Source organism: Octopus bimaculoides, chromosome 28 (assembly GCF_001194135.2).
Source record: "Octopus bimaculoides isolate UCB-OBI-ISO-001 chromosome 28, ASM119413v2, whole genome shotgun sequence".
NCBI lineage: Eukaryota > Metazoa > Mollusca > Cephalopoda > Octopoda > Octopodidae > Octopus > Octopus bimaculoides.
In genome coordinates this window covers 12,125,047-12,139,901 of record NC_069008.1, presented here as the reverse complement: position 1 = coordinate 12,139,901, position 14,855 = coordinate 12,125,047, and the positions used below count along the sequence as shown (strand labels likewise).

The window sequence follows — 14,855 nt, the reverse complement described above, 5'->3', positions numbered from 1 at the left end:
CTCTAGTTTTTCACCCTGGAATGAGATAGAAGTTGTTTCCTGTTTGTTTACAGTCTTTATTGCACCTGAACATCTGCCACAAACAAAAACTAACTTGCTAGTTAACCTGCCTTTGATGTTGCTGCACCTCTTATGTGTCCATAGCTTGCACCTGGTACATCTTATAGAGTTACTACCTACTCCTTTTCTACATACTGAGCAGGGCCATCTACCTGAAGGGGTTTGAATGAATTGACCCCAGTACGTTTTTTGTTTTGTTTAAAGCCTGGTACTTATTCTATTGAGCTTTTTTGCCAAACTGCTAAGTCACAGGGATGTAAACACACCCGGCTGTCAAGCTATGGTGGCAGGACAACAAAGACACACACACATATATAAATACATATATACGACAGGCTTCTTTCAGTTTCTGTTTGACAAGGCTTTCGTTGACCTGAGGCTATAGTAGAAGACACGTGCCCAAGCTGCCATGCAGAGGAACTGAACCTGGAGCCATATGGTTGGGAAGCAAGCTTCTTACCACACCACCATGCTGATCAACATCAGCACACTGTAATCTTTCTATCTGGTTTATAATATTGTTATGTTGTTACATGTGTTTTATATATTTACACATGATTGGGACCATTTAAGGTGACTACATGTTCAATGCCAGGGACAGTTATTTGATATGTCACATGGATGACTGGATGATGTTGATGAACTCTGATATTCAGCTATAACAGATATCTCAAGATTTGAACTTACTGTTGCGGATTTAATCAATGATTGTGAAAAAGACTGACTACTAAGAAATGAACAAAAGACAATACTTTAATTATTCAATAATTTTAGATATTTTTCTACACAAGATATCTCTCATTGGTATGGTCTTGAAAAGCATCAAAGTTGTGTAATGGTGTTGTTGCAGAAAAACCAAATGGATGGTTGTACAGACATTCATCTAAATTGGACTTCTTCATTTCATCATGACTTCCGCTTATTGTTTTTTATCAAATTCAATTACATTGCCATAACTGATATTATTTTTATTATATTAATATTATCATGATAACTATTCATGATCAATGTGGAAGTTGAAAAATTGATTACAAAAATAATAGCATTTATATTTATTAGTCAACAATATAAGAATGAAAGTAATGAATACATTAATGAATGGAAGTATTGAAACTTATGCTTCAGGTCTACCAAAAGAACAACTCACTGAGAAACTCACATAAAATTTTATTTTTACTGAAATTTGAGACAAACTATTCACATTTATATGTCAAAGTAAAATCTTATAAGTCTTGAATTAAAATCTTATATATATATATATATATATATATATATATATTTACAGGATGGTGTTTTCTTTAGTAAAATTGTTTCAACACATAACTTTCACCTAAAGACAGTAGCTGCCATATCTTCATTCAACTGAAACAGTTAGAACATTTCAGTAGCTAAGTTTTAATGACCATGGTTATATTGCTTCTTTGATTGAGTAGAATTCTGCTGGTAGGTGGACATCATCATTTAACTTCTGTTTGCCATGCTAGCCAGGCTCCATGTCTGTTTTGGCGTGGTTTCTATGGCTAAATGCCTTTCTCATTGCCAACCACTTTACAGAGTGTGTGGGATGCTTTTACACAATACTAGCATCAGTGTGTTTATGTGGTGTCTGCATGGGTGTTATTTACGTGGCACTGGCACCCACAAGCCTGCAAGATTAGGATTACTCAGCTGAAGAGGAATGTAGGGGACATGCCTGTATGCAAGGACAGCCACAATTTTACTTGGTTTGATGTGCCTTCTCATGCACAGCAAATCACTAGAAGTCTCTGTCTCTTATCATCCTCTCTGTAAGGCCTAACATCTGAAGAACCTTTCTCACTACTTCATCTCACATCTTCCTGAGTCAACCCCTTCCATACATTCCCTCCACAATTAGAGATTGGTATTTCTTGATGTAGTTGTCCTCATCTATATGCTACATCTAATGCCTCACGTACCCAGTTTTTCTCTCAAATCAGTTGCTCTGTTGTACATGCACACTGACACTACCCATCCAGCAGAGCATGCTGGCTTCATTTCTTTCAAGCCTTCAATATCCTTTTGTTACTAACAAAGGTATTAGCTCTCTCAGCATTTGTTAGTTTATGATGGAATCTGTTTGGATACAGGTTTCCTTGTAGCACACTTTTTGTTTACTGTTATTATTGCTGAGATCAAGTCTACCAGTGCCTTTATTGATTGTTTTTAATAAATATTGCCTGGACTACAACATCACAGGCAAAGTTTACATCTAAGAGAGTATTATCTTTTGGATGACAAGAGCCAACTTAGGTGGTACTCAGTATGAAATGAGACAGTCATAGGCGGTGAGTTTCTGAAATCTACTGAAGTCAACAAAAGTCGCATCTTGTACTTCTGGTGCTTAATTATAATGTACCAAAAGGTGAAACTTTGCTGTTTCACTTCTCCAAATCTTCCCATACTGCAAACACTACTAAATCCTGTAAATCCTCACAATTTATTGAGTGCAACATTATGATGTAGGAGCTGCAGAATTGCAAAGAGAATTTGGTAATCACAAAGTTATAATGACTAACAGGATTTATCTTTCATTGTTGGTGTAATGTTATATTTCTGAACCATGGACTGCAACCTGGCTGGGGCACCATCTTGAAGAATTTTTAGTTGAATGAATCAACCCCTGTACATTTGAGAAAGTTTTGGATAAAATCCCCACATAACTTTTATATTTGGGGTGGGGGTTGAAAATTTATTTATTCTACAAATAAAAAAGGTTTTTCAAAATGAAAATCGTTTATCATTTTTTGCTCCACTTTGTTCCAAAGTAATGTACCTAGCAGTAACTTTTTATTTCAAGATTTTCTTAACATATTGTCCTGAATAATTTCATTCAGAGATGACTAGTAAATATATATTTGGACGAAAATATACCTTCAATGTACTCCGAAGTATCTGTCACTTATTTCTAACTGGAAATACTTTGTTCATAATGTTATTCCCGTTTTCTATCATTAACTATCATTTCTTTCAGTAACTTCATAATACATCATAACTGATCCAAAATAGTTAGCGTATATACAGATTCAAAATAAATGATAAGAAAATATTTTGGAAATTGAAAAAAGTGTATGTTAAGAAAATTGTTGCTATACGCGTAATAATAGAGTTAGGGTCAGGGCTTTACGTTTTAGGGATAAGCTTAGGGTTAGGGTTTAAGGTAAGGACTTACAGTTAAGATTTGTTGTTAGCACTTAAGATTACGTTTAAACAGAAATTGGAGAATTTAAAAAAAATTTGAATCTGTGCAGTTTTTTTGAGTATTGAAATTACATATGTTCAAAACACAACTGAAAAAATGTTTTTAAAAAATTATCAACTTTGTCCGAATCTTCGCTTTCCAAAAGATTTATTACAAACCAAATAAATTGCTTTGCGAGATTTGGTAACAGCAACAATTGCCTTGTGTCTAAGACAACGTTGCTGTATCGCTGAGGGATAATTGTTCAGTATAGGGAATTTAAAAAAGTAAATAAAAATTAAGGGGGAAATAACTAGTAAAGGGACATGAATAAGTCAACTTGCAGTTAAACAACAAACACTTTTTTTTTTAAACATTTTGTGTGTGAACGTCCTTATTTGCAGGACGAAGAAACTTGCTTTCACCAATTTCCACTACTAGCGGTAGCCCATTATCATCAACACCGCCGATTTCCCTTGGGTTTTGTTGAAGCCAAACGTCGCATACTTCACAGCAGAAATTACACCAATCTACGACTGTTTATGGAACACTTATGCATATCTTCTTGTGACATATCGCGTGACCAGCAATAAATGATCAAAACGATATTGTACAGTGAAATATGGCTTCTTTCGAAGAATGAACGGTGACGAAATGATTTCCTCCTTATACAAACCTTACAGACCCACATTTTCCCATCAATAGCGTCACCACTCGTAGTGAGGCCACATGGTAAATTACGATTTTCGCAAGTGTACATATGCATAATTAGTCGATGCCGTGTCAAGCACTGAAAAATCTTGTCTCCTGATTCGGCTAATTGAGTGATAATCCAAGATTGATTCACAGTTGAGGACATATTTCTCTGTAAGTAAACAATGAGAACCTAGGTATCTCCCTCTTAATCTTTATTTACGTTTTCAAATCACCTATACTGAACAATTACTAGAAAATGAGGTACTAACTTGTGGGATACAGGTGTCCCGAAATATTGTTTTAACGATATGAGGGGCCCGACAATATCCTCTGTGAATTTTTAATTGTTTTTAATCCAGTTTTTTTTTACAAAGTTTATTATATTTGTTCATTTTATTGTGATATATGACAGAAATAATTATAAAACAATAGACTTAATATGTTCAGTTTATTGTATCGTTAAGTCAATATTTTGGGACCCTTGTATCCCACTAGTCCAAAAAATAAATGCGATCTTTGTCATCAGCATGCCAGACTTACACCTGCGTAGAAAATCTGAGAAAACTCTAGCGCTTGGAAAGCAGTTATAAATATTCACGCATCCTCGACATAGTAATTAAGTTATAGATGAGATTATTTACAGCAAAAGATTTTGTCTTCTCACGTATACTCCATACGCATGCGCAATGGCTATACTTCGCGCCAAGTTGCGATACCCAACTGTTGTGATGTTTGATTCATCTTTCTCATCTACTTCACTCATTTTAACAACTTTTGTAAAATATTTCTCAACTACTGTACAATTATAACAATATCATTTATCAGACATTTGTGTAAGTATTATGTCTGTTAATATTTGTTGGCACTACTGACTTTTCAACCACTTTGAAGACAAGAAAAATTTTGGTAATTTTCTATTTGACGTTCGTAAAATCATAGAGATCCAAAAAGTTATTTCAATAAAACATTTCATGATTATAAATGATATACACTGCGAACAGCGAGTAAAGATTTTAGACTTATTTTGAGTAGAGTGTCGCTTTCGGCACATGTGAGAATTCGTCAACAATTCATGGCAAGCACACCAAGCAATACAAATTGCTGAATCTAACAAATATCGAACCAGTGTCGTAATTGTATGTCTTTCATTGATTATCTGCTGATCTGTAAATATTTCGTTGGGATTCACAATAGAACAAGGAGCAACAGTGAATCCGCAAGATATGCTAATCGAGTTGAAATGAAATTGAAACTAAAACTTGATTTTACGAATGTCAAATATGAAATTACCAATTTTTTTTTTTTTTTTTTTTTTTTTTTTTTTTGCTAGTCAGCAATCGATGTTACTTTTGTATTTTCGAATGAAAAGTTCCTTATTTTCTATCACATTGTTTAAGATTAGTGATTTAACATATTTATACAATAATTTGACAAATCAGCTAGTAAATTCTCGATTATTCTCTCATAATGTTTGATTGTATGGAAATCTACGTGATTATTGGATGAGGGATTTTCGTGGATGGAATGAGAGTTACTAGGAGGATAAAGTACACTCTGTTCTTTCTTGTCGTACATCATCAACTTGAAGGGCGAAAAACTTCGTTAAGATTAACTTTCTTTCTGAGACACTAACAACGCAACCACATCTTCTTCTGTCACTTCTTCAATCTCTACATGATTTATAAGTATTGCAGTGTCTTTCTAAATTTGGTATTGGCTTGTAGAAAACTTGTAAAACCATGAATACGGTTTGGCCATATATTTTTCCCAGCATCATTCAGAGTTAAGGATTTCACTTCGTCCTCCATAACTCATCTGTTATCGCAGCATCTTTCAGAAGTTTGTAACTGTAGGTTTATCTTGCCGATTACTTTCATAAGTTACTTGTAAGCTCTTCTCAGATATACTTTGAAATTAGCTATCAATTACTCCTTGATCATTGACTGGAACAAAAAAAAAAAAAAAAAAAAAGAAACCTTGTACTCTTGGGGATGCATTCTACTCTCATATCAGCAGTTCATCTGAGTTCAGTAAGCGTAAAAGAAGCAATACTGTACCTTTTTACAACAGGACAGAAAATATTTGTAATCCAATCTTTGAACAGGTTTCGTTATCTATGCCTTCTGATTTGAACACCAAATCAAAAGTAAATTAAGCGTTGTGTAACCCTTGGAAGCCTTTGGATTTTCATATCACCAGTGGGGATGGCGGCGGTTAAATCCTGATGTTGATTTTTGTTCTTGAGAAGTAAAAGTTCAAGCATGAGCCTCTAGAAAAGTGCAGTTTCATCAACATCGTATAACCATCTCTATTATGTAGCCCCGTTCAGTAATCATCTCCCACCACATTAGTTGCTCAGAATAATTAGTAGCAGCTTCACTAGAATACGTTGTGCGCGCTTCTTAAACCTCCCAAACCAACCTTTACCAGCCAGTAAAGGTTTTTCATTTGAAGTTTCACCTTCCTTTTTCTGCAAATTGTCATATAAATTTTTGGTCGCTACTTCTATGGTACCTTTTTATATTTCAAAAATAGCAGCTGAAATACTCTGTTCCAACGTACTATATGCAACATTAACGTGATTGTTTTCATCTTATATAACATATATGTACGGTTTTCATGTTGTGCAAAACATTTACATTCAGTTATGCGACAAAGATTGTTTACATGTAATTATTGGATGTCGTTGTCACTTCCTGCTAACTTAAAAGAAAAAAACCTAACGTGCATATTAACTATAATGCTAGCCCTGAAACGTATAGGTCATCGATTATTATTTTACTGTGTAATGGATTTTAATTTGCTGCGAATTGGATACACTCTTTGATAGAAACGAAACTACCAATAATGGGGAATAACTTTGCTTTCCTGAATTACTGAAGTGACTAAATAAATTCTTTTGACTGCGGCCATGCTGGAGCACCGCCTTTAGTCGAGCAAATCGACCCCAGGACTTATTCTTTGGAAGCCTAGTACTTATTCTATCGGTCTTTTTTGCCGAACCGCTAAGTTACGGGGTCGTAAACAAGCCAGCATCGGTTGTTAAGCGATGTTGGGGAGACAAACACAAACACACACACACACACACACACATGCACATACATATATATATACGACGAGCTTCTTTCAGTTTCCGTCTTCCAAATCCACTCACAAGGCTTTGGTCGGCCCGAGGCTATAGTAGAAAAGACACTTACCCAAGGTGCCATGCAGTGGGACTGAACCCGGAACCATGTGATTGGTAAACAAGCTACTTCCCACTACATTATCATTACAGATAAGATTTTTAAAACTGTTTTCATTTCTCAATATCATTCTTTCATCTTTTACTTGTTTCAGTCATTACACTGTGGCCATTCTGGGGCACTGCCTTGAAGTTTTTGGTTGAATGAATCGACCCCAGTACTTATTTTTTAAGCCTGGTACTTATTCTAAAATCGGTCTCTTTTGCTGAACACATCAACACCAGTTGTCAAGCGGTGATGGGGGACAAACACAGACACATACACATAGATACATACATATATATATAGACACGATGGGCTTCTTTCAGTTTCTGTCTACCAAATCCATTTACAAGACTTTGGTTGGCCTGAGGCTATAGTAAAAGACACTTACCCAAGGTGCCGCGTAGCAGGACTGAACCCGGAACCATGTGGTTGTGAAGCAAGCTTCTTACCACACAATCATATTTTATTAACTTATTTAGCTAACATTCTTGAAACTAAGATATCTCTTAGGCGGAATTCAGGTTTAAGCTCCCCATATAACTCCTCATAACTTTTTCAGTTTTTGGAATTTTCAGATAATTTTTGCGAATTTGTGTTCTATACACAGGAATTCATACAACTATACACACATATATATATATATATAAAATAATTTTTAAACCCTCCCCCCATAAATCCTAAAAGTTCCACTCTTTTTCGAATTTTTAAATTTTTAATCAGAGTTTAAAATACTAACAGTTCAAATTTTTTACTTAAATCCAGCAATAGACTACCCTTGGGGTACATCATCATTCCGTTAAATGTGTTTATTGAGAGAAAGATTTTGAAAAACATCAATACATGCCAGAGTGACACAGAAACAAGGAAGGTAGCAGGTGGTTGTGAGATGTGCTAAAAACAACAGCTAAATCGCCCTTAAATCATACACGTTTTCTTTTTACATAATCATATGAACTCCTGTGTGTAGAACTGTGTGCTTAAACAAGGATTCTGTCTATTCTTATTTAAAAGGAAACATAATTCATAATTATTTATTTGAAAGTTTTCAGAAGAGAAGAAAAAGAAGAATGTTCGAGAGTAGTTCCTCATGTAATTATTAAAAAAAAATTTACTCATTTCGTTTCAATAACTCAAGAAAGCCAAAATATTTTCTTACATTCCTTATTATTATTGGTTTCATTTATAAAGGAACCACTTCAGGCTAAGATTATCATTTTCATGTGTATTAAATTATGTTAAGGACATAAATACTTATGTGATCAGTATCATTCAAATATGGAAAAATTTTTCAATAATTCCACTTGCATAGTTTGCTTATAACATTGTGTGACACAATTTTCGTCCTTGGATAGCAACTGTTATTTCCTATGGCTAATATTTTCTTCAATTTTTGCTTTTGTTACATTTATTCAAAGAATCCTTCTTCTCAACACATGGCTATGCCCATCATTAGAGATACACATATTGTCAGCCACTAAGGGACATGCTCAAGTGGTTAAGGTTAAGTAAATGACAAGAAAACTTATGGTATTGAACAGAATATTTGCTATAATGATATTTCTGCTTCAGCAACTCAGCACTGAATCTGTCTGAAATGTAATGGAAAAAATAGGTCAGTTTCAAAAATGATGTTCAGGTGACAAAAGCAAAGTTTGAAGGGAATAGCAGTCATTTCCTTTGATTTCTTGATGGAAGCAAGTAGAAAATATAATTTACTGACCAAAGACAAAAAAAAAAAAATTAAATTTTGTCACACAGTGTAATTAATTCAGCCAATTTAGTTATATCATGTCAGTAATAAATCTTATGTTAAGGTAAACATTAATGTTCGTAGAAAACATACAGAGACCTACATACTTCAAGGTCAGTGCTCAACTTCATGCTTAAATATTTCATTTCATTCATTGGTTGTTCCCTATTTTACAGGAAATGGGAAATGGGCAGATCTCCATGATATCTAAATCAAGAAGATGAACCATAATAGATTATAACCATTTGTCAGCATCTAAGAATTTACCGAGGATTAATATGGAGAACATTAAATATTTGGACACTTTTAACACAACTGTTTTTAACAATATTGATACTTTTACACAGTCAGACAGGGATGAAGAACTTGTTAACAAAAATATTCCTGAATATAGCTGTGAGATTTGTAAGAAACTATTCTCTTCAGAACATGAAGTTTTCACACACAAAGAAATACACAACAGGGAAAAAACTTTTTGCTGTCAAATATGCGGAAAATATTTTCTCAAGAACAGTGATTTAACAAAACACAAAAGGATACACACTGGAGAGAAACCTTTCTGCTGTGAAATATGTGGTAAATCATTTTCAGATAATTCTACTCTTGTAGTTCACATACGTAGTCACACTGGAGAGAAGCCCTATCATTGTGAAATTTGTGGGAAATATTTTCTCAAGAACAGTGATTTAACAAAGCACAAGAGAATCCACACTGGAGAAAAACCTTTCCACTGTGAAATTTGTGGGAAATCTTTCACTCAAAATTGTACGCTTGTACTACACACTCGGAGTCATACTGGAGAAAAGCCTTTTCATTGTAAAATCTGTGGAAAATCTTTCATCTCCAATAGCGATTTAACAAGACACTGTAGAATACACACTGGAGAAAAACCCTACAACTGTGAGATGTGTGGAAAATCATTCGCTAATAACTCTCTTCTTGTTGCTCACAAAAAAATACATACTGGGGAAAAACTGTTTAATTGTGAAATATGTGCCAAAACATTTATCACTAACAGTCTATTGAAAACACATAAAAAAATACATGCTGGTGAAAAACCTTTCCACTGTGAAATTTGTGGTAAATCATTTGTCCATAACACTGATGTGAACAGACATGTAAAAATACACACTGGAGAGAAGCCATATCATTGTGAAATATGCGGGAAAGCTTTCACTCAGAATTCTAGTCTTTTAGTTCACAAACGTAGTCACACTGGAGAGAAACCATTTCGTTGTGAAATATGTGAGAGATATTTTGTCACTAAAAGTGATTTAACGAAACATAGAAGAACACACACTGGAGAAAAACCGTATCACTGTGAAATGTGTGGAAAATCTTTCGTTTACAACTCTCTTTTTGTGGTTCACAAAAGAACACACACTGGAGAGAAACCATATTGTTGTGAAATCTGTGGCAAATCGTTCGTCCAGAATACGGATCTAAGCAGACACAAAAGGATCCACACCGGGGAAAAACCCTTCTACTGTGAAATGTGCGGGAAATCATTCTCTGATAATTCTAACCTTGTTGTTCATGAACGTACTCACACAAAAGAAAAACTATATCATTAAATACCGTATCTCGTGTCTTGCATACTTTTTGTCTAAATTGGTGTACATTTAAAACAGAAATGAAGAAAAACACGTTTGTGGGGTGTTTCTTTTTATAATGCAAATCAACAAGATACTGCTTTCTCCCATGTGATAAGTGATTTTGAAAGGTTTTTTTTTCTTAATTTCAGATACAGGGAATATAGAAAAGGGTCAAAGTAAAGATATAACATCAAAAGAGAAGAAAGAAATAGCGAAACTACTGGGAGAAGGGGATACAACAATTGTAATTTCTAAAAAGCTAAATAGAGATCACAGAACAACAAAAACAACAGGTATAAAACATTGAGAGAGTAAGAGTAAGGAAGAAAACAAGTTTCAAGAACACCACAGATAGAGATAAGAGAAAACTCAACAGAATTATGTGCACAGAAAGTGAGTTAGCCAGCAAACAAATCTTCAGAGAAGCAGGAATCTCTAACATACAAAGGAGAAAGCGTAACACAATGCTAAAAGAAATAGGCAAAGTCATAAATTTCACAAAATTGCTTCCTTTAAATAAAGTACAGAAAGAAAAAAAAAGTGATTGGGGATCTACAATAGTATTGTAAGGGCCCTTGAAAACATTTTGCTTTTGTTACATGTATTTGTATTTATTGCAAAAAAACAGCTGGGGTTCTTTCTCTAACATTCTACATAGTTCAACCTACACAAAGTAATGTTTGAAAAAAAACGAAATAGGAATTTCGAACTGAAAGCAGCTTCTATAAAACTAGTTTTAAAATATTGAGTGACTATAGGGGCCCACCAGAATAAAATAGTAATCAAAGGGATCCATAGATAAAATTGGTTGAGAATCCCTGCATTAAACAAATGTAGACATATACTGGAGGAAAATTTTATTGAGATGATTTATTAAAAACATTCTCTATATCTGGAAGGAAAAGAATGGTGGCTCTTAAGAAACAACTGATAGTTTTTATTGTGTTATAATAATTTCATCATTATTTGAACCCATTACCTACCAGTCATCTCATGAGATCGCTTAAAAATTACAAATTTCGTAATTATCTGTCAATATTTACACATATCTAACCTTTTTGCTATATCTACTAGGTATATTTCTCTGATATTCAAATGAGGTTAGCTAATTTTTCACCCAATATCTTGCTCATTTCCATTTAAAATGTTATTTTGATCATTCCAGCGTGTTTCTAAGGCTGTTTTATGCTAGAAATCAAAGTTTCATAAAAAAAGGAATAGAATTATGGGAGGTAATGGGTTAATGTTTGTTTTCCCATGTTTGATTGTGTCAGATGAGACTATGTTGAGGCAGAGTTTTTCACAGCTGGATGCCTTTCTTGATGTCAAACCTCAACTGTTTCCAGGTAAGGTAACAATCCCCCAGTTTACTGAAACGATGAACAGCCCAAACATGATAATGTTGAGAACTAGAAACAAATGATGCTATTTGTATGGAGAGTGAGCTTTTTGCTTGCAAACTGTTAAATATCAATAAAATTCAACAAGCCTGAACTGCAAGCTGACAACACCTTCTGTATGAAGAAAGGGGCTTTTGTTACACTTAATTCCAAAGCAAAATTCTTAGCCACACAGTCATTCGTGTGCAACAGGTTTATAAGGATAAAAGATAAACATCCTTTCTGAGTTATATATACACATAGTGTAGAGGCGCAATGGCCCAGCGGACTTGCAGTCAGGATCGCGGTTTCGATTCCCCGACCGGGCTTTGTGAGTGTTTATTGAGCGAAAACACCTAAAGCTCCGCGAGGCTCCAGCAGGGGATGGTGGCGAACCCTGCTGTACTCTTCCACCACAACTTTCTCTCACTCTTACTTCCTGTTTCTGTTGTGCCTGTAATTCAAAGGGTCAGCCTTGTCACGCTGAATATCCCCAAGAACTACGTTAAGGGTACACGTGTCTGTGGAGTGCTCAGCCACTTGCACTTTAACTTCACGAGCAGGCTGTTCTGTTGATTGGATCAACTGGAACCCTCGACGGAGTGCCAACAACAACAACAATACACATAGGGCCAGTTTCCATGGAGCGTATATTCTCCCCAGAAGGGATACCAGTCCATTGCAGGATTACTCATTTTTGCCAACTGAGTGGACTGGTGCAATGTGAAATAAAGTGCCTCACTCAAGAACATAATGCGTTGCTCAATACAGGAATCAAAAACACAATCTTGTGATCATGAGTCCAACACCCTAACCACTAAGCCATGCACCTCCACATATATTTATAGTAAAAGGGTAAAGACTCCCTTTAGTCATGACTGACCATGAGATTGCACCTAGAAAGTTCCACTCTGAGACACAAGTCCAGGCAAGGTTGCTTATGGAAGACCAGCAGTCACTCATGCATACCAGCTGCCATTCTCCACACCACTGACGTTATCCAAGGGCCAATACAGCTTGACACTAGTGACATCGCAATTCATTTCTACAGCTGAATGAATTGCAGCAACATGAAATGGAAGGTCTTGCTCAAGAACACAACACACAGTCCGGTCTGAGAATTGAACTCACAACCTGACAATTGTAAGCCTGACACCCTAACCACTGAGCCATATGCCTTCAACAGCCTTGTTTGTAGCATCAATTGTAATTTGTCTGTTTACGGGTGGTCAACATTATTTAACCCTTAGCATCTTTTATCTTTTATATTAAACTGTGGCCATGCTGGGGCATTGCCTTGAATTTTTTTTGAGTCGAATGAATCGACCCTCCCCCCAGTGCTTATTTTTTAAGCATGGTACTTATTCTGTCAGGCTCTTCTACCGAACCACTGAATTATGGGGACATAAACACACCAGCACTGGTTAAGCAGTGATGGAGAGACAAACACAGACATAAAGACACACAGACACACATAGGTATATATATTTATATAGTTGAAATTTACAGGAAAAGAAAAGACAGGAAAGTGAGAAAGTCCTTTATATTTTGAGCCTATGTTCTTCAACAGAAAGGAATATGAGGAAATAAACAGAGAGAGAATAATATATGTAGTAAATAAAACATTTATCAGGAAATGAAGCACACTCTATTCTTTAGAGTGCTTCATTTTTGTTTTAATTATATATATATATAATATATATACATGCATACGACATTTCTAGATCCAGTTTCTGTCTACCAAATTCACTCTCAAGGCTTCTTTCAGTTTCCTTATTTCTTTACTGCCCACAAGGGGCTACATGCAGAGGGGACAAACAAGGGCAGACAAACGGATTAAGTCGATTATATTGACCCCAGTGTGTAACTGGTACTTATTTAATCGACCCTGAAAGGATGAAAGGCAAAGTCGACCCTGGTGTAATTTGAACTCAGTACATAGCGGCAGGCGAAATACCGCTAAGCATTTCGCCTGGCGTGCTAACATTTCTGCCAGCTCGCCGCCTTTCAGTTTCCGCCTACCAAGTCTACTCACAAGGCTTTCTTCAAGGTGGTGCCCCAGCATAGCCTAATGACTGAAACAGACAAAAGATAGAAGATAATTTATAAACGAATAATTGTCCAAATCATTGTTCATAAAGATAAGTCAGGAAGCAGATGGCATCAACATCAAATATTTAGTCTTCAGCCATGAGATAAAATAAATTTCCCATCTTCTGACAAGGTGTTCAGCATTCTCTTGTTTATTGGCAGTAAAGATAACATGATAACTAGAGATGTCTATACTGGAGATAATCAATTTCAAGACATTAACCCTTTAGCATTTGGATTATTTTGTCAAATATAATGCTTATTTATTCATATTGTTTCAAGCTAATCAGGTATCTTGTAGCTTGTTTATTTTTAGAATGTCATTGTAGGTTAGGTGTGAGGTGCTGGATCTGGCCAGTTTGAACATAAAACAAGTAGAATATTTTGATAGGAGATGACTGGTTTAAATGCTAAAGGGTTAAGTGATGTTTGCATGATAAAGAATGACTGGGGAATTTTTAGTGGTATCTTGATGTTCTACCAATAAAATTTCTCCACATATTTTATTTAAGGCGGAAAGCTGTCAGAAACGTTAGCATGCCGAGCGAAATGCTTAGCGGTATTTCGTCTGCCATTATGTTCTGAGCTCAAATTCCGCCGAGGTCGACTTTGCCTTTCATCCTTTCGGGGTCAATAAATTAAGTACCAGTTATGCACTGGTGTTGATGTAATCGACTTAATCCCTTTGTCTGTCCTTGTTTGTCCCCTCTATGTTTAGCCCCTTGTGGGCAATAAAGAAATAAAAATTTCTCCGCACAAGAAGAATCAGTGTTAGTAGTCATATTGAAAGCCAGAGAAACAACAAAAAATTGGAGAGTTGAATACTTCTTGAAATTCGAAACAATACAAAGGTTG

At 35.3% G+C, this 14,855-nt stretch overlaps 2 protein-coding genes across 5 annotated transcripts in view; one reads left to right on the top strand and one right to left on the bottom strand.

Annotated features, from left to right (window-relative positions):
• Nucleotides 1-14,855, bottom strand: part of LOC128251084 (zinc finger protein 91-like) — a 41,267-nt gene that overhangs the window by 14,516 nt on the left and 11,896 nt on the right. The window lies entirely within an intron of this gene.
• On the top strand, nucleotides 3,480-12,057 carry LOC106882948 (zinc finger protein 420). 4 transcript variants are annotated; one of them, XR_001411051.2, is made up of 2 exons: nucleotides 3,480-4,126; nucleotides 10,680-12,057. XR_001411051.2 is itself a non-coding variant. In XM_014933794.2 (2 exons), exon 2 carries the CDS (start codon nucleotides 9,214-9,216, stop codon nucleotides 10,507-10,509), a length of 1,296 nt encoding a protein of 431 aa, XP_014789280.1. In that variant the 5' UTR covers nucleotides 3,480-4,788; nucleotides 9,112-9,213; the 3' UTR covers nucleotides 10,510-10,667. The 4 variants fall into 4 exon arrangements, 2 of the variants coding, with proteins under 2 accessions (XP_014789280.1, XP_014789279.1); XR_001411052.2 differs by having other exon boundaries at nucleotides 3,480-4,788; XM_014933794.2 differs by lacking the exon at nucleotides 10,680-12,057 and adding an exon at nucleotides 9,112-10,667 and having other exon boundaries at nucleotides 3,480-4,788.